Raw genomic sequence first — 19,524 nt, 5'->3', positions numbered from 1 at the left:
CTTTTAATGAACAATAACCTAATTAGTAAACTACAATGAACAATAATTCAACCAGTCAACTACAAAATAATGAACAATAACAAGATAAAATAGGATATCTATTAATGCTAATAATAAATGATATAATAATAAATGATATAACTTTTAACATAAATGCAAAGTATCTGTTTGTTAGTAGTCATGGCATGGCTCAAAAAAGGTAGAAAATATGAAGGATAGCTTTGAGTATGAGTCAGAAATCAAACCTGCTATCAAAAATCATTAGTGCACTTTTCAGGTATAGAACTTTACCACGGTTAAACTCTCCTTGTCACACTGTAACTTGAAAACTACATGTCTGACTGTTGAAAAATACTTTGGAAGGGAAAAGATCGTCAATTTGTAACATTCTCAAATCTTATGGAAATATATGACACAATGTTTCAAATTTGAGTGTTTTTCTCTTGGACCGTCTCATAACTTTTCCATTCTTTTTATAACCCTATACAATGTCATTGTTTACATACTGTTTCATTTTGCTTCAAATATATGACTAGTTTAAGTTCTTGATCATCAAAATATACCAATAAGTATATTCACTAGTCTCTGCCATGTGGAGAAAGGTACACTCTTCTGGTGTAAACTCATCTTACTTTTAAGAACTTAAACCTCAAGCATGGATGTTTATCACATTGCAATCTGCAACCTGTTACAACATACAACTTGGTCATCATTACCTACCAGGCCCTTGTAATATGCAAGCAACAGCCTTGCATTTATGAGGGGAGTATCTGACTGGCTGACCGCCGGCTAACACCCCCACCCCCAGAGGGATTGTAGCCTGTTTAATCTGGGCAGTTCAAGCCAGGCCTAGTTTCCCAAAATGCCAACATGTCAAACAAAATTTCAAGCATCAATTTTCCTCAAATTGCAATCTGCAACAATGTATTGTTCAATTGTCTACTTTCTTCAGGTATAACTTTTAATCTACATTATGACAACAGTATTCATGTTCTGTTACCAAAGGAGTAGGCTACTCCCGATCTTGGCGATAGTTTCGAAAAACATGGATAGACATGCCTGCCAAATCTCGTATACAGAATCTAGAGGCTGCTAAAGTCATGAATCAGATCTAAATGGGTATACAATACAGCCTCAGACCATGATGCAAGGGGGGTCTGCCTTCACATAAGCCTCAAATATCATCCTGTCCTCTTTAATGTATCCATTCTGAGGCTCCTCCAACTCGTGCCACCATATGATTCTGTACCCCTGGCTGTTGTCCTTGTTGTAGAAGACATGTTGAATCTTCCTTGTAAGAGTCTTGACACCTTCCTTCTGCGGGATCAACCGCAGCTCGGCCGCTACGTGGCAGGACCACAGGTAGTTGGAGTCGGCATTGCACTGCAGGAAGACACTGACGTGGGGCTTCTTCTCCTTGGGGGCATCATGCTGAACCGCCATTACCCATGGCAGGTTGCGGATAAAGACCGCAGGACTAATCTGTTCCCAGTTAGCGCTGAAATCTTGTTTGTTCACTGCGAAACGAAAGGTTGCTTTGGCTCGCGACATTTCTTCACCGACAACGTTGCGAAGGATTCCCATTTTACCGTGAGGGGCATCTGCCTTCATGTACGCCTCCAGCACGATCTTGTCCTCCTTGATATACCCCTTCTGAGGATCGGACACCTCACACAACGGCATGAAGTCCAGGAGTCCCCACTTGCTTACATCCTGGCTGAAGAAGACACCTCGAATGTCCTTTTTAAACGTCTCTACCCCAATCTTCTGTGGTATCAATCGTAGCTCAAGTGATACCAAGCAGTGCCAAGCTTGGTCGGGATCAGCATCACAATATAGATAGACGCCAAGGGTCTTTTTGTGCTGAGGCTGCACAGCTTTATCGTCATGTTCATGCTTGACCAGAATTTTCCATGGCAGGTTGTGGATGAAAACTGTAGGACTGAACTTCTTCTTCTGCTTGACCTGGCTAAAGTTCTCCACAGTGAAGCGGAAGGATGCCTGGGTTTGTGACCCTTCCTTCTCTTCCTGCATCTTTTCCTCCAGAAATTCTTCACCTACATGTACAATGTTTCCAAGGGTGATGTCTTTTTCTTTCCTTTCCCTCTTAGGATCAAACGTGACATCACTGATGTAAACCGGAATGTTTGGGGTTGGCCCTTTCAGTAGAGGATCCAGTCGTGCTGTGACATCTGTGTACATGCTCATTATATCAAAGTCGCTGCCATGTTCCACAACTTTCTGCGCGATGTCTACTGTGCTGGACAGACAGCCTAAGGTACCCGTTACACTGTCTGCTGTAGCAGAGAGCTGCTTCGAACGGGTTGTTGTGATGGCCGCTAACTTCTCTTTCAGTTCAGCTTGTTTGCGTCTCAAATACATGACGTCTTCCTTGATCTCTTCCTCTGCAGCACCATCTATGTCATCTGCAGCTTTCTTACTCTTGTCGTCTAGTTCAGATTGCTTCTTGGCTATGTTACTTGCAATGTCTTGATATTCTGCAATTTTCCGGGTGGCAGTTTCCAGTTTGTCTTTGATCTTTGCCCGGACGTCCCCAACAGCATCTGCCAGGTAGCCGTACTTGTGATCCTTGTGCTGCAGTACCGCACAGTCTCGACAGATGGGGTGCCTGCATGTCTCGCAGTAAAATTTCAACTTCTCATCCTCGTGATTTGGACAGATCGGCAGCGATTTTGACTTGAGGGATCTCATCTTGGCAATCAGCTGCTCTTTCAGCTTTACCACGCTGACAACTTTGTGACCCCGTGTACGTTTGTAGCGACGGTGGGTGCAAGCACACTCATTGCACAAGAACTCTTCACAGGCAACACAGCCTTGGATAGCTACTTCATCTTCACAGAGATCGCAAGACACTTTATTATCTTCCTTGCTGACCAAACTCTTGTGAGATTGAACAGTGTCACTCAAGCTCACGACAAAGAAGTTGTCTTTGAGTCCTGCAATGCTGCCCTCCGGAAGAACAGTCTCAGTCCGACACGTTGGACACTCAAACTTCTCTCTACCTTGCTGCACAACAAACAACTCCAGACAGCCCATACAAAAGGTGTGCAGACACGACAGGACTTTCGGGTCTGCAAAGGGCTCCATGCAGATCGTACAATGTAGAAAGTCATCTGAAATCTTGCTGAGTATGTTCTCTGCCATGATGATGACTTCTCAGAGCTTTTCCTGCAACAGAAGCATTCAATTTAGTAGGACTGCATGATTTCCCTAATGTGATAAAAGTCATTACGTTGGAGTCTGGCTGCAATAGACTGATCCCATAGCCCCCACCTCTGTCAAAACGTAGAAATGTAAAATGAAAAAGTAAAAAAGTAACTGTTTGACGGACATTCAGTTACTCTCTCATTGGTCAAATCACTAATTGCGTGCTATTATCTACTCTCCAAGCAGAGCATGGGTTTCGGCTGTTTTTTGACGTGTTTTAGGCGTTTATGTCAGGCTTTCTACTTTGTCAAAGTAGAAAGCCCGACAAAAACGCCTAAAAACACGTCAAAAACCAGCCGAAACCCATGCTCTGCTTGGAGAGTACTGTATTATCGGTTGACCTGCTAATTGTGATTGACAGTCAGGATTGGTCTATACTGTTCATGTTTGACAAGATGGCTGCCTCCATGGACGATGATTCAAACAGAACAGTTTTCTTCACGCAAAACTGTAAAAAGTTTCTTTGACAAACCAATTAGGAGGTTAAATTGAGATTGACAAACTAAGGAGCTAGAAATCAGCTCTTTGGAAATCAAAGATTAGAAGTTTGATTTTTATATAAGTTGATAAGACGTATGTGTAAGGCCTGTATTCAAAATGCTGGGTGTCCATATTACTCACAAACTAAAATTGGGGTCCATCTAACATGCAGTTTAGACATGAAAATGTGCAAAGCACATTTCCCAATTTTCCTATTAAAATATTTCCATGGTCTCCGTCTGGGGTCTCCCGCGGGCGCCCCTCCCTTTCCTGACCTTTCTTTACTACAAAACCTACCGCTAAGGGATCAAATTCCATTTTCATACGGCTCTTTATCATTGCCTTAATATCTAGGGCATATCGAAATAGCTTTCATATCGAAATCCGGGGACAAAAAAGATCAAAATACCTTATCCAGTGGCTTGTTTACCTTCCCAGCCTCGCTCGAACTTCTCCCGCCAAAAATACTTTTGGGAATAGACTATTCCAAAGTATGAGGGGTGGACAACGTACCTATTGCCATCTTCTCCAGAGGCAATGGACTCCATTGTTAGTTAATGCTCTGTTTTAAATATACAGAAATTTATCTAATAATAGTTAGGTCAAATGACTATTTTCAGTCATATTATGTCCGATTCAGCCACGTTTGCTATTCTACCGCTACCTTAATTTATTTTGGAATCGTTCACTAGGTCATTTAGGTTGAGGGCAACCAAATACTTTCAAAATCCTTATCTGATCAGTTATTTATCAGACACATATACTTTTTTGGGGTACGTAAATTATCAAAAAAAATATTTTACACGTATTCTATATTGTTTTATCATATTTTTCTCATTTGTTTAACTCTTAACTGGCTTAATAATAACTTTCTCTGTTCTCCTGCCCTCTGAGATTAAAAACAAAATGGCTGCGCCCGTGAGTTGAAAACGCCGTGACTCCAGGTCGTTTGATATTCACGTCGGATATTTCCAGTTGCAGTCCCCTTTACTCAGAAACATGTTCCCCAGAGTCCAGGGGGTTCTTTGTCGCCTCAGACCTGTACAGTCGCCCGGTATCCCGGCCGCGGCGCCGGTTGTTCTGCAGTTCGTACGCGGTCGGAAACCGAGGCACGTACCGCGGGCGCCGTCTAAGGCTAACTACGTCCGCAAACTCACTCCGATAGACCCGGAAGAACACACTTACTTGAAGACGGCGTACAACACATACAGGACTCAATTTAGGGCTGTCAGGTAAGGGTTATCATGCCTCTGCCTCAATTACAGTACTTACTGTGTCATGAAAATATGTGGTTGGGGAGGGGGGCAAAGTTTCTTGTACACATGCACTTTCAGTAAAGTTTGACTCACACACACTCACTCATGGAGGTTTTCGTCGTGTTGAAACAAAATTATTCTGTAGTACAGTAGTACTACATTGCAGATTCTCATTTGTGATGTCATGAATTCGTGGGGGGAGAGGTCGCTGCCGGCATGCCGTGAATATTAAACCACCCCAAATGTTTTACAGTATCCTTGATATCCTTTCCATCTAACTGACAAATTAAAGATTATAACGTTAATCCTCCATTCTGTTCCAGGAATATGTTCCTGGAAGAATACCTTGCCAGGAAGCGGCAGGAGGAGGGAGCGGACACGGCCAAGAGAGAGAAGGAGGAAGACGAGGAACACTTCAAACTGATGGAGTTAAACAGGAGAGAAAATGAACGAATGCACCAGGAAAGGTTAGCAAATTTAATGACAGTAAAACAGGGGTCCATGTAGTGACCGAAATACACAAAATGCACGAAATACAGGAAACATGCACTAAATACACATGAAGATGGGTGAAATCTACCGGAATACATTATGATTTGATGAGTAAACAGCACAGATTGCTGTATTTCGGCATAAAACAATGACAACTAGAAAATGACAGAAAATACTTGACGATCCCGGCCAGCCCGCCGCCATCCTTTTATATGTCATACGCCATGCTTGTTTGTTTTTTGTGGTAGTCATTTACACACGAATGGTGGTGAAATCACAGAGTGCTATATTTTGACATAGAATGATGTCACGGAAAATACTTTGCGATCCCGGCGGAAAATTATGCAATCCCAGACGGCTTTTTTTCTGTATTTTTCTTATCGCCAGGGCCATAAATACACAAAATGTACTTATTTCATGCCGAAATATAGCAACCGGTTATATTTACTCATTAAATCTTACTGTATTTCGGTATGTCACCCATTTTCATGTGTATTTCGTGTATTTTGATTTTTCACCCCTTTTCATGTGTATTTCGTGTACAATGAACCTGTAAAAACTGTACATAGTATGTCTTCTCAGTCACGACAAGTAAAAGAATAGTGAGCTTCAGTGAGCTAGACTAGATCGAGATCACTTTCCCCTTCCACATCATCCGCCTTGGGGGGTTTATACTGATACACGTTTGTTTGTTGACAGGTTGGTGCGGGAACAAAGGGAAGCTCTGGAGAGAGAACAGGCAGACCTGGAGATGTCCATCCAGAATGAACAGAGGGAACAAGAGATAGTGGAACAGATGGATGAACTAGTCAGACGGGAAAAGGTGGGCTTCTATAACTCGCTATATTATCATAAATATACACTGGTGCAAAGGCCTAGGGATAATGTGCCAAAGGTCAGGGTTCAAACCCTGGCCGAGTCATAGCCAACAGTCGAACCGCAGGTCACCGTAGAACGCTTTATTTTCTTTTTTACGGCGTCCGGCGGGTCACGATTTGACCCCGTTGCATGGGTGTAAACAACCGCCTGTCGGCAGCAAAAAGACCTCGGACCTACATAATGTTTATATTTTTTCACATCTACAGGATCTGCCCGACACAACCATGTAGTTATTTCGTGCACAGCAAATTGTCAGCGAGCGCTGTGGCTTTCGAAACATTGACCATTTTTTGGTCAGTATATTTGTGCGTGTATCATTGACGGTTCACCTGGAACCAACTAGATATTTACATCACCTGATAGCCCATTTCCTCACCTTTAAATTTATACCAAAGTTCCTTGGATAATTTTATGGGAACCGGTTTTGCCCCCAAAAAAACTAACAAGAGGTCAATTTGTAGGGCGTCTTATTCTGAAGAAGAAGACAAACACAATGTCCTTTTACCATGCTTTACAGAACTCAAAACTTACCTAATGGCATTGGTCAACTTGCATATGAATCTCACTTTTCCTGGCTTCAATATGATATTAGTCTTATTTGGAAATGTTTCAGAATATTAATTTTAGACGGCAAAACTTGAGCCGTAAGTTTCATCAACGTTCCCAACACCGGCTGAAAGTTGCAACATTGCACCTGACCTCGCCTGACCCCCGCGGCAGGAAAATGGAACGTACTGGCTGGGTTCGGTCGTTCGAACGCAGGAGTTCGAAGTGATTGACTTCAAATCTGACTATTTTGTAAATATCAGGTACCTTGTACTAAAACCTCTGTCTGTCTGTACTTGACTGTTATCATGTCAATTATCATATTGCATGTGGTAGCCGCGTTCATACAGCTTCTAATTTACAAAAAATGGGCTTTGTTATGCCACGCGAAATGTATCGAAATGTATCCAAAGCGCAGGAGTGCACGCATCGGTAGCTAGAACTAGGCAGAAATTTCACCACCGCAAGGTAGACATTGTCGCAGTTTTTTCGGGGGCAAAACCGGTTCCCATAAAATTATCCTAGGAACTTTGGTATCAATTAAAGATGAGGAAATGGGCTATCACGCGATGTAAATATCTAGTTGGTCCCAGGTGAACTGTAAATAAGACAAACACAAATAAACTGACCAAATATTCTTAATGTTTCGAAGGCCACAGCGTTCGATGTCTTTTTACAATGCACGAAATATCTACATGGTTATACCAGGCAAGTCCTGTAGATGTGAAAAAGTGTAAACATTATATAGGTCTGAGGTCTTTTTGTTGCACCACAGGTAGTTGTTCACACCCATGCAGCAGGGTCCAACCCAGGTCCGGCCGTGACCCGGAAAAAGCCGTCTTAGAGAAGGCTGCGCAGAACCGATGCGCATAGAGCTCTGCGGTTCGACTGCACGACTTGAAAAATGTTACATATTGCATTCTCTGCTAAGCACTCAACACTACAGTATCTTGGTAGTCCTTCAAAGTCGAAGATGACTGTCGCCTGTCGGTCATGTCTGTCATGCTTTGAGAAAGAGCATGGGAGTTAAACACACTCCACTACCAGTGGACTAGTCCCCTACTGTAGTAGTCAATGGCTATAGAAACAGAGACACCAAAAGTATTTGGTATGTTGGTAGGTGTTGCGGACACAAAGGTCAAGGTAGATTTTGGACCTTGGCGGCTTTCCTTGCTACTGCAGCAGAACTTCCGTTTTTTTGGGTATTTTTTTCAGACTTTTGTCTTGGACATGCTGTGGCCTTCTTAGCAATTGCTGAAAGCTTAGAAATTACAGTAATCATCCACTGACAACTTTTTACCTTTCTATTTTATGTACAGGAGGCAAGTAAACACTTTATTACATTAGACAACATCGAAGAAGCCATCGAAACTGCACTCTCTGATCCTAAGAACTACAACTTTGCAGTGGACAGAGATGGCAAAATCGTTCAGAAGACACCCTTCGCTGGATGACAACGCCTTATTCCTGGATATATTTTCCCATTTGTGTACAGTTGTTTCAAGGACATGTGAAGGTTGTTTCAAGGACTCACAGGATCATCGAACTGGCAAGATAGGTCCTGTAGGGATGCCTGGACGTGTATGTGGCTTTATCTTTGTCACAATATACCACTTGGCTAAAAAACTGTCTAGTGTTAGTACACAAGTACTGTAGATATGAAAATGTTCACAGTCATAGTGGTTTCATTTTGCAGTGACCTCTTACCGCGAAATCGTGTCACTGCAAATGTGTTTTGTATTACAACTGCACTACAAAATACTTAACTTAAAATACTGTGAAAACCTCCTTCCCCTCCTAGTACAAAATCAAGTCCCCGCAAAAACTAGATGTATTTACAGTAGATCTACTTGGGATGAATGAACATTGATGTATATTGGTTTAGGACCTCATATAGTCAACCTGGCAAAACCAGATTGTGTACTTCATTGTATTCGAGTTAAATAAAGAGACAGCTGATGAGACCTTGGCACATCTGTAGTTCTAGGGATTCAGCCTTCAGATTGCTATGCCATGAGTTCATACATTTTCCCACAGGAAAAACCTGAAAGTTGTTGACACTTCTTGTACATGTAGTGAATAATATTTCTCATAATATGGACAAGTACTATCATTAACAGCATTGAGTTTATGATCATTTGGAGTCAGACTACCCGGATGTTGCACTTGTACCTGGTTTGGTAATAAAACCTAAGGAATGTTTTGTATCCATCTTTATAACTGACTAAACATTGAGCCATCAAACAAAATATAAATGTTATGAAAGTATTTTATTTTATTGTATTTTCCACGATGACATTATCAGTCAGTGAGTGAGTTGTACACAGGCAATGGCTAGTACAACAATTTTCTTCCTTATTTAGCCTCACTGTGTATTTGTCTTAATCAATTTTGTAGAATCTACCTTTGCAAAAACATTTACTACAAATAAAAGAACATCTTCCTAAATATGCTGAATAAGAAGACAAAGGAAACAAAGTTGAGTGACATGTCCTGGTAACTTCCACATGTGTTATTCCGATCCATAATAATGAACAACATGTTCTTGCCACAGTCACTGTGACTACAATCATGACCTATAACTACCTCTTTCAGTCTGTACATCCGTAAGGATTTCCTGAAGGCCCAACAAGCATATGTGCTAAACAAAAAGTCTGGTAATCGAATATTACATGAAAAGTTGCATTTTTGAATCCATATGCTTATCAAGTAGTTAGTGAATGTAGTAACGGCCAGAACATAAAAAAAGAATCAACGAAACGAAACGTTAAACATGATCTATAAAAAAGTGAAATTTAGCATGGATGAATTGGCAAAAATATCAAATGTAGTGAACATGATACAAATGTATAGTAGTTGAATTATTGAAAAGTAGATTGCATGAAAATCTCCATATGATGTTATGGAGGGAACCACAATACAGATACAGCATTTACTCTCCCGTTCAAAACTTCGTTCACTCTTCCCTCTGCACATGTCAACGTTAGGTATATCCTAGAGTTAGCCTTGACTGTGTACGCCCCACTCATCACTATCCCCTCCTTTTCCGAGTCCGTCTTTCCCTGCACTTGCTGGGCGAAAGGGATAGGGGTCGCTCCTGGCCTGTTCTCGTAGTAGCTCGTCACCTTGGCGTAGGCGCAGGAGTGCATGAGGACGCCGTGGTAGTCCACCAGGATGCGACCGCTGCGCTTGAACTTGAGTTTGCCGTTGCGGAGCTGGCGGAGCGTGCGCGTGTCCGTGTTGTTGACTTCCTGAAAGCGCAGCTGAGTCTCCTCCCCGACTCCGAACAGATCCTCCCCGTTCACTAGCATCCCGGCATACAGAGCCGACTGGCGGAAGGGAACCCACAACAAACTCACGGTACCAACCCCCTCGTTGTTCCCGTAGAAATACATCTTACAGCTCCTGGCGGTTTCCACGTCAAAGAACAGCTTGTCGTTGTACTCCACGGGCACGCTACCGGCGGTGAGTATGGAGTTATACTGCAAAGGCACGCCTCTTTGATAGTTCTCAAACAAGTCGATGACTTGGCCGTCCCGTTTCAACAGTTTCGGGATGACAACTAGGCCGTTACTTCGGCAAGCTTGCCCGCTCAGGAAGTACGCCTGCATGAAGGAAAACCTTAGGTTCCCGCCTTCTCTAATGTTGAAGTACGTGTAAGAGTCTAAACGTAAGATATAATGATCGGAGGTTTCCTTCATGTTGAATGTAGCCCGCCAGCCGGTCTCGTAGGTCGTCTGGCGTGTTTCGGCGCGAAGGAACACGGCGGCACTTTCGTGGGACAGCCACAGTAGACTCATCGGCCCTGCCAAGTTGTCCGCCGCGATCTCTTCAAACGTGGTGGAGTAGCGAGCATCGTTCGAGTTCTTAAAACAGTAATACGTCCCGCTCTTGACGTCCAACGACAGCTCGTCCTGTGGGTCTACCTCGACCGTGGTAGAAATAGTCGAACCCTGGAAGTACTTTCCGCTAAGTTCCGTGAGCCGTGACGCAGCCAGCCCGCCCAACTTGGAGGTCTTGACTCCGAACTGCAGGAAGTCGTTACACGAGTGCCGAGCCGCGAAATTGAAAGTGACGGTGACAAATCCGTGTTTGCGAAACTTGACCATCCCCTTTCTGGGTATGTTCTGGAAATAGGAATTGTTTTGTGCGTGGAAGGAGTCTAAATCTACCTTTAACCCGTTGGCAAGGTTCTCAGCTCTTGTGACTAACGTAGGGTCGTTGATTTTACCCATCCACAAGGAAGACAGCGTGGCACCGACCGAGGGTGTGCAGACTGAATCGTTCACCACCCCACACGGAAGGTACAGGAAACTGATCCCCTCCGTACAGACGCTGCAACTCTCGCATTTCTTCGTCTTCAGGTCGAAGTAGCTGTCTTTGGGGCACCTACCGACGCTCTCGACGCACACGAAAGTGCCCTGCGTGTTCACGCACAGCTGGTCAGCCTTGCAGGTGTCCGTCCCTTCTCTACACTCGTCGATGTCGATGCACGTGGCGTCCGTGAATTTCGTACAGTCGGACCGAGCCCGGTAGCCGCCCTGGCAGACGGTACAGTCCCGGCACTGCGTCTTCCCCTCCCGGTCACACCACTGGGTCGGGCTGCAGGACAGGCAAGTCTAAGAGGACAAAATGAGATATAATGCTTGACAAGTAACTCCTTGCAGCAAAGTATTGAAAACTACTGAGTTGCGCATGCTTTCAATTATTGATTGACAAGAAATAGAGTACAGCTGCAGGGTACTTTGAGCAAAAGCAAAATATACTTTTGTATTTTTTATAAGCACAAACATGAGAAAATGCTGCTTTCCAGAAGGGGTAAACCATAATAGCCACACATGACTATACATGACTGTGTAGCCGTACATAACCATATATGGCATAGCGATTATTCCACACGCTGTCTAACCCCCACCTCGCTGTCGAGTGCTGCCAGCTGCTGGTCTGCAGTGGACGCCTGCAGCAGGTTGACCAGCTGCTGTTGTTGCTGTTCCAGCAGACCCTGTTGGTAGATGACCTCCTCTTGGCGGGAAACCAGCGCCCTCAGACGCTCCTCCTGCTTGTCCATGGTCAGTCGGACGGGCGCCTTGTTCGGGAGGACGTTACCTGTACGACAGGGTCACTGAGACTTGAAAAATGGTACATATTGTTTTCTCTGTTTATCACTCAACAGGAAAGAGTAAGGGAGCTGCACACCCCACTACCAGTGGACTGGCCCCCTACTGTAGTGGCCTGTGTGGCCCAAGGGCAACAGAAACGAAGATGGACACCGCTCCTATACACCGAAATGCGTCGGAAGGATTTTGACCAAATTTTATCTATCATCAATTGTCTCATACTTAATATCAGTACGTACCCTTATCATCAGTGTAACGGCAGCTCAGTACACACGAGCTCCCCGCGGTGCACTCTGGGAAGACTGCAGGACGCGGGAAGATGGGGCCAATGGCGGACCCAAGGTCGTCGGGAAAGTCATCCCGGGGGTCAAACACGGGGATGTCCTGGGCGCACAGGAGGACGGACACGGCAAGGACAGACAGGAGCTGGACTGTCCGACTCAGATGACCCATGGTGGAAAATCTGGAGTTAAACAGTGAAAAACATGAATGCTTGAAAGTTTTTGTTTACGAATAACGTTATTAGTACATATAACGTTATTGTATACGTATCTAACTGTAATGTAACGTTTTATGAACTTGGGATTTGCCACGATCACCTGCTGTGTACTGTCCATAACCCGACACTTTCCATTGTACCGTCTTTAGGGACCAAACGCTATAATTGTTGGCTCGCCTAAGTTGTAAGGGATCAACCAGCAATGGTCGTGGAGGGGGTTCCATGGGCTTTGCGAGAAATAAACTGCACAGTGTCAGAGAGTGGACGAAATGATGCAGTTTATACAACTCCATTTACTGATTTAGTTATTCTGGCCTTTGATCTAAACGGTCAAGAAGAACAGAAAGGGCATACGCATTCTGGACGTGCGTATCCTTCAACCAAGGAGGTTTCCTATTTAAACCTCCTTGCTTCAACGGTTGAAAGGCTCTATACAAAAAAAATCTGCAATCGTTCCAATGTGATCATATTAGACAACAAACGCTGTAAAAAAGTGTAAATATTCTGTAATCCTGAAACGATTTCAGTGCTTTTATGTGTAAAATTCGTGTCCAAGAAAGCAATAGTCGACATTTCTTCAAGGTCGCCCTGTTTTATCTCAAAGCAGATGTTGGGAGGAATAAAGATCTCGACGTTTTTTCACCTTACCAGTTGTATACCAGCTGGTAAATCGACACGATCTTCCCGCTCCCTACTCCCCAAGCAGAGAAATGGGTCCGGCTGGTTAAAGCGTTTTTGTCGGGCTCTCTTAGTCTCTATTCTGTTCCGTTTTCTCTGGGTAAAGGAAAAGGGACAAAATAGAAAGCCCGACAAAACGCCTAAAACACCAAATACCAGCCGGACTCATCCCTCTGATTGGAGAGTATTTTTCCCATCTGACCTCTAATAAAAGTACAAAGTAACTTCCCAGACGCTGTCTGGCCCATGTTTAGTCAAAAGGTTACTGTTATCAGTGCTGGGAACAGGAATGTTAATCCTACATCCCACAATTAGCCTCTCTCCTGCACACGGACGACCTGGTTTGCATAAAACGTCCTAGAGACCGAGGAGTATAGTAGGCCTAGGCCTCGAAGCAACGGCATAAACATAAACATAAAAGGAGTGCAAAACATATGAAAGTATAAACACATGCCATGTACTAGTACTGTAGCTCACACTAGCACCGTATAATTCATTAGTGGTTGACATCGAGCGGAATTCAGTAGGAAGTGGCGAATTATGCCTGCCCTCCCCACTGTGTACATGTAGTCCCTCAGGCCTGACACAAACATACGTAAAACGACGTTTACTTGGCAGCTTGCGATTCTACACATTAAAAGACCCGTTGTTGTCGTACGGCATCTACGGAAGTTACATTGTCGCAGGGAATACGTACGACAGGTCACAGGAAATATGGTGCCCACCTTTAACCGCAATAGTATTCTGGGAGCAACACTAGATTGTAGTCTACATCCGTAAATTCCGCCACATTGGTAGCCCAAGAAACCGAGATAGTGTAGTGGAACTGAAGATTCAATCAGGACGAAGCGCCCAATCCATGGTTAGACAGCGCGTAGGAAAGAACAGCAAAAATCCTGGGTCTAAACAACCACTTCCCGTTGTCCTGTCGTCTGCCGCGTATGGGAAACAATCAGACTGCTCCGAAATGGGGGCAAGTAACAGCTGTAAAGACTAGTAATGAGGTCTACACCCTATTATCAACGGGTCACACGGGACAATGGCTCCGGACGTCCCGACGACAACTAACTACAAATCGGTACGCAAATTTGCACCAAAATGAACAACGGCATTACCACCAATGACGTCATTACAAAAGAACTGAGATTATTTATACACTTTTTTTTAGTTTGAAAATCCATGGCTTCTGACGTATACGGATCCGTGGTTTGGGTACGAGATCGTTATCTGTGATCCCACAAACGCTGAAATATTTTGTACAGCCGGAAACAGACGATACATGCCTGGATACATGTATGCAAACCAAGGGACAGTTCAGTAACAACTCAGCTATGAGGAGGTCTAGCGTTTCGTCGTCCTCCAGGATATTTCAGTTTTCACCCTTTTCCATATTTACATCATAGGGTAAAGAGGGTATTTTCACTCGGTATGTGATGTAGTTTTAAGCTATACTTGGTTCGCTCTCTTTTACATGTCAAATTGAAGGCTCCCGTCCAGTCTTGCACGAGTAACGAAACCCGCAAGATGGCGTTCATAATCAGTCTTTGATTTACAGTACATACATATAACATGACTGAGGAGATTCACTACACACATTGTGATAGTTCAAACACAAACAAGAATGCCCTCTTGAGGTCGCGTCACACAAATCCGCTACAGTCGACAGATCCAGCGAGGCATAATCAACAACAGGTGTGAAAGATTGGGATAACTTCCCAAAGAAAACGATACACTGTAACTGCCCCTGTTATTCTACATCTCGCGTTCGATAGGACCAGTGCGTTGAAGACTGGATGGATATTAGTACTAGTATACTAGTACTAGATGTTTATATGCTCATTGATATGTATATGATTGTTAACATGTGACCTGTGCTTAGCCCAATGGGGCAAAAATGTCCATTGGAAGGTCTTCATTCATTAATCTCTAAGCAGATGTAAGGATACGGCTCATTCTCAGTGGTTTACTTATATTTTGGGAATATTGGCTAACCGTTAAAAAAGTGCAATAATATAAAATACTTATCATTGTTGCAAAGCAAGGCGTAAAATATTGAGTAATGAGTAGGCTCCTAACATCTGCTTGAAGGTTAGTTGAACTTCTAATGATGACCACACGGGGCTTGGGGAAATTGGGGGTGGGAGTGGTGCGTGTCGAATTTTAAATGAAAAACGAAAACTGCATGAAAGCTGACAGAAAAAAAAGCCGTCAAATGCAAGGGAGATTTGCAACACCAAGCTCCGATTCAGTTCTGTTTAAATATGTTCTGTATACTCAGGTACAATGTAGTGTAAATGGGCATACATGCAATTTATGTGCTTTCAATTGTTCAAGTGATACTGAAAACTAATTCTTCTGAATGTTAACACGTACACAACATTGTCATTCATACAGAAGATCATCAATTGACATTTTACCTTAAGCTACCATAATTCATCATAACACGTGTATGTTTTTTAATACAACAAATGAACAATGAACTTAATCTTTTAATATATAGTGAAAGCAAAAACCGTCCAGAAAACAATTTTGTCAATACCGATGAAAAAATCTTCGTTTTTGCTGACGAGCTTCCTGTTCCGATGTATACTAAACTAGAATGGCAACATTTTCAGGAAAATGCAGGATATTCCCCTCCCATTACCTACACCTCAAATGTGACATCCTTAGCATTGACTGTAAGGGTATTATGAAGTTTCTGCATAAATTATGCAAACGAGGTCTGCATTAGTATAATTCATGGTCAGGTGTATTCACCTTTCCTAAAGGTACCTACAACTCAAATATGACATCCGTAGCTTTTACGGTAAGGAAAATTAAAGTTTATGCATAAATTATGCAAACGAGGCCCTCATTAACATAATTCATGGCCAGATTTTCTGAACTTTCTTAATGGTAACTACATCTCAGATATGACATCCATAGCTTTTACGGTAGGGGAAATACAAGTTTATGCATAAATTATGCAAATGATGTCCTCATTAGCATAATTCGTGGCCAGGTGTGTTCACCTTTCCTAAAAGTACCTACATCTGAAGTATGACATCTGCTGCTCTTACGGTAAGGGAAAAACAAGTTTATGCATAAATTATGCAGATGAGGTCCTCATTAGCATAATTCATGTCCAGGTATATTCACCTTTCCTAAAGGTACCTACATCTTTAAGAGGACATCCGCAGCTTTTACGGTAAGGGAAATACAAGTTTATGCATACATTATGCAAATGAGGTCCTTATTAGCATAATTCATGGCCAGGTGTGTTCACCTTTCCTAATGGTACCTACATCTGAAATATGACATCCATAGCTTTTACGGTAAGGGAAATACAAGTTTATGCATAAATTATGCAAATGAAGTCCTCATTAGCATAATTCGTGGCCAGGTGTGTTCACCTTTCCTAAAGGTACATACATCTGAAATATGACATCCGCAGCTTTTACGGTAGGGGAAATACAGGTTTCTGCATAAATTATGCAAATGAGGTCCTCATTAGCATAATTCATGTCCAGGTGTGTTCACCTTTCCTAAAGGTACCTACATCTCAAAGATGACATCTGCAGCTTTTACGGTAAGGGAAATACAAGTTTCTGCATAGATTATGCAAATAAGGTCCTCATTTGCATAATTCATTGTCAGGTGTATTCACCTTTCCTATAGGTACCTACATCTCAAATATAACATCCGTACCATGTAACATAAGGTACATATAACTTTCTGCAATACCATTAGTAGAGCTACCACCGCACATCTACTTGGTTTTTGGCAGAAGAAGAAGAAGAAAGAAGAAGAAGAAGAAGAAGAAGAAGAAGAACAGGCAAGCAAAAACAGTATATCCCCCTTCCCACTGGAAGGGGAATATAATTTTCCCTCCTGCACAGTAGCTTACATCGACCGCGCGCGAACGTGTGTACCTCCACGCTTTACAATCAATAGGATCGTGTAGCTTTTATGTGACAGCTTGCAATTTAGGTCAGGTCCCGCTAGGATCGCCATATCGTCAGAACCTCACGTGGCTGTTGTTTTTCTTGGCAGTACATTTTGTTCTTTCCTTTGGTACTTGATCTCACTGTGTGGACTCTGTCTCGGTTGGCTTTCAAGGCTGCCAAGGCCGAATGAGAAACAGATGTGTCCCCCTCACCCCCCTCCCACACAAGAGTGCAGAGCAACATAATTTTGAAGAAACTAGATTTTGAAGAGAAAGCAATATCCTAGCCCTAGTGACATGCTTGTACCAGTGCCACCACATGATTTGACGGACTAAATGGACGGTAATATCGAGTGAATTGTTTTTAATGTTATAAATTATGCTGCAACCGCTACAAGAACTTCAAATAAATCTCGCATGGATCGTCGGGTCAAAGGTCATTTTAAGGTGAAGTGAGTCTAGTAGTATCGTACCAAGGAGGTTTAATCGTACGAAGTGAGTAAAAACGAGTTTCCTGAATTTGCCCATTCGAGGATACGAAGCCTGAGGCTTACATGCTGCAGTTGATCACAGAAAAAACAGAAACTGCTTTGAAGTTTATTTAAAGTTGTATTATGATTATCAAAGCTCTTTGTGAAAGACAGAGTTCTTTTTGACCGATTATTGTCACATCATAGGTCTGGTCGTGTTAGTGAAGTGTCCCGTAGACATGCCTGTTGCCCCTCTTGTGGATCTATGATCTCAGTCTAGACCATCTAGCTGTATTAAACTTAGACGTAGAGTCACTGATCCTATAAGCTTACCTTTCTACATCCAGTCCTCTTGTCGATGGTACCAGTTCCCCCGAGTTTGTTGACAGAGTCAGACGTACTTGTTTACTCTCTATACAAACGGATACTAGCAGGGAATACCCATCTGAGCTAGCTACACAAACAACACACTTATCACCCGGGCACGCTGGCAAACGGTCTCGCTGATTATCGACTTCTTGGAACGGGCTTGTCCAATCTAAATACAGGGGGACTTTGGAGTGCAACACTTACTCAAAACCGTAGGCAAATGTTATGTTTCTAAGCGTCAATATAACTTAACAAGTGGTAAGCATTTCAACGATATTTTCTGTGGTATGTTGGAGATATCGAAGACCGTGAAAACTTTGCGGAAGGTGAGTTCGAACACCTCGGGGCGTACTGCAGAGGTGGCAGCCTCTAGGCAGTGTTAGCAAAGGTCGCCCATCTGGACGGAATTAAAAGTTGTTCAAAACTGGCTGAGGTCGAGCTGCCTGCTGTTTCTCATACTATGTAACCTCTGGAGCAAGAATGACGCAAGAACCGCCAATGATCCATGCATGCTGCTAGCCTCTACCAGGCCCCACGGATCGCAGGGAAAATAGTAGAAATTGGCGAAATAGAGTGAATAGTATGCTAAGTCTGCTGAGGAAGTCGGCTACGATAGAGGGTCCAATTTAATCCGTGGATTGCCTTTTACACCCTCTAGCCATAGTCGTCAACCCTTTATAGCATACTATTCACTCTATTTGGCCAATTTGTACTATTTTCCCGATCCGCGGAGCCTGGTAGAGGCTACCATGCTGCCTGCATTTTAGAGTGAGTAGGGTAGAAATTATGGTCCGGCATGCAGGCCGTTCTTCTTTGGCGACCCTTAACCAGGCTGACTGTCCATCACAATTAGCAGTAGCATGGCAATTATCGGATCCACCGATGAGAGAGTGGTTGCATGTCCGTCAGAATTCTATTTTTATGTTTTTATCTTGCATTGATTTGTACGTTTTGACGGAGGTAGGCGTTGCTGTGAAATTGGTCTATTGACCTATATATGGGAGTGCATGTTTCATGGATCAGAGTTCTGTGAGTAGAAGGCAATGGTTTAATGTTGAACTGGAGAGTCTGAGAGTAACAAATCAAAGATCATTTGACTTCTCTCCGAGCAGATGTAAGGACCTGACTCAGATCAGACGCACCCTTTTACGCCTGTGTGTTTTGCAATAATTAGTTTTGTACCTGCGTCGACGAATAGAAAGACACGCTAAAAGGTTGCAAAAACACGCCTAAATCTCTCGGAAACTGAGCCGATGATACTTAACGTTGGGTAACATAAATTCGCGGGGTACTTAAATTCGCGATTTTTCGAAAACGGGGTATTTAGGGATATGTGCTAGATGCAACATCAGTAATACCGCTAAAAATGCAAACTTGACAGACTAACGTATTCAGAACACTGTCTGAAAAGCTTCGATAACCTTCCCTGGGCGCCAGACTAGTATCGGGTCGCTATCGATTTCCTACGGTGGCCAGAGAACAGTCTGCCCGCCCGGTCTTAATCAACGCTCCGGGGAGTTGAGCCCGTGGGGGTGATAACCGCGCCCCTTTGGCCGGTCAACTCCCCGGCTAGAACTCCCCCGGT

The 19,524-nt window shown here is 43.3% G+C and overlaps 3 protein-coding genes across 3 annotated transcripts; 1 reads left to right on the top strand and 2 right to left on the bottom strand.

Annotated features, from left to right (window-relative positions):
• Positions 1-832: 832 nt before the first annotated feature.
• LOC136430607 (transcription intermediary factor 1-alpha-like) lies at positions 833-4,225 on the bottom strand. The gene is made up of 2 exons (XM_066421352.1): positions 4,118-4,225; positions 833-3,189 (listed from the first exon to the last, which is right to left on the bottom strand). Exon 2 carries the CDS (start codon positions 3,163-3,165, stop codon positions 1,135-1,137), a length of 2,031 nt encoding a protein of 676 aa, XP_066277449.1. The 5' UTR covers positions 3,166-3,189; positions 4,118-4,225; the 3' UTR covers positions 833-1,134.
• A 365-nt stretch (positions 4,226-4,590) lies between these two features.
• LOC136430608 (small ribosomal subunit protein mS26-like) lies at positions 4,591-9,084 on the top strand. The gene is made up of 4 exons (XM_066421353.1): positions 4,591-4,940; positions 5,288-5,431; positions 6,156-6,279; positions 8,201-9,084. The coding sequence occupies exons 1-4, from the start codon at positions 4,708-4,710 to the stop codon at positions 8,333-8,335; spliced, it is 636 nt and encodes a 211-aa protein (XP_066277450.1). The 5' UTR covers positions 4,591-4,707; the 3' UTR covers positions 8,336-9,084.
• A 48-nt stretch (positions 9,085-9,132) lies between these two features.
• LOC136430606 (uncharacterized) lies at positions 9,133-18,125 on the bottom strand. Its single transcript, XM_066421351.1, has 4 exons — positions 17,904-18,125; positions 12,238-12,461; positions 11,797-11,987; positions 9,133-11,500 (listed from the first exon to the last, which is right to left on the bottom strand). The coding sequence occupies exons 2-4, from the start codon at positions 12,449-12,451 to the stop codon at positions 9,782-9,784; spliced, it is 2,124 nt and encodes a 707-aa protein (XP_066277448.1). The 5' UTR covers positions 12,452-12,461; positions 17,904-18,125; the 3' UTR covers positions 9,133-9,781.
• Between the last annotated feature and the right edge of the window lie 1,399 nt (positions 18,126-19,524).

Source organism: Branchiostoma lanceolatum, chromosome 3 (genome assembly GCF_035083965.1).
Source record: "Branchiostoma lanceolatum isolate klBraLanc5 chromosome 3, klBraLanc5.hap2, whole genome shotgun sequence".
In the NCBI taxonomy this organism is placed as follows: domain Eukaryota; kingdom Metazoa; phylum Chordata; class Leptocardii; order Amphioxiformes; family Branchiostomatidae; genus Branchiostoma; species Branchiostoma lanceolatum.
This window is presented reverse-complemented; position numbering and strand designations above follow the sequence as displayed.

Bases quoted from the DNA above. Each gene is read 5' to 3' on its own strand.
- LOC136430607 (XM_066421352.1), bottom strand. From the start codon at position 3,165: ATGGCAGAGAACATACTCAGCAAGATTTCAGATGACTTTCTACATTGT.
- LOC136430608 (XM_066421353.1), top strand. From the start codon at position 4,708: ATGTTCCCCAGAGTCCAGGGGGTTCTTTGTCGCCTCAGACCTGTACAG. The intron at 4,941-5,287 runs GTAAGGGTTATC...ATTCTGTTCCAG, and splicing joins ACTCAATTTAGGGCTGTCAG to GAATATGTTCCTGGAAGAAT. The intron at 5,432-6,155 runs GTTAGCAAATTT...GTTTGTTGACAG, and splicing joins GAACGAATGCACCAGGAAAG to GTTGGTGCGGGAACAAAGGG.
- LOC136430606 (XM_066421351.1), bottom strand. From the start codon at position 12,451: ATGGGTCATCTGAGTCGGACAGTCCAGCTCCTGTCTGTCCTTGCCGTG. The intron at 11,988-12,237 runs GTACGTACTGAT...CCTGTCGTACAG, and splicing joins CCGTTACACTGATGATAAGG to GTAACGTCCTCCCGAACAAG. The intron at 11,501-11,796 runs GTGGGGGTTAGA...TTGTCCTCTTAG, and splicing joins TGGCAGCACTCGACAGCGAG to ACTTGCCTGTCCTGCAGCCC.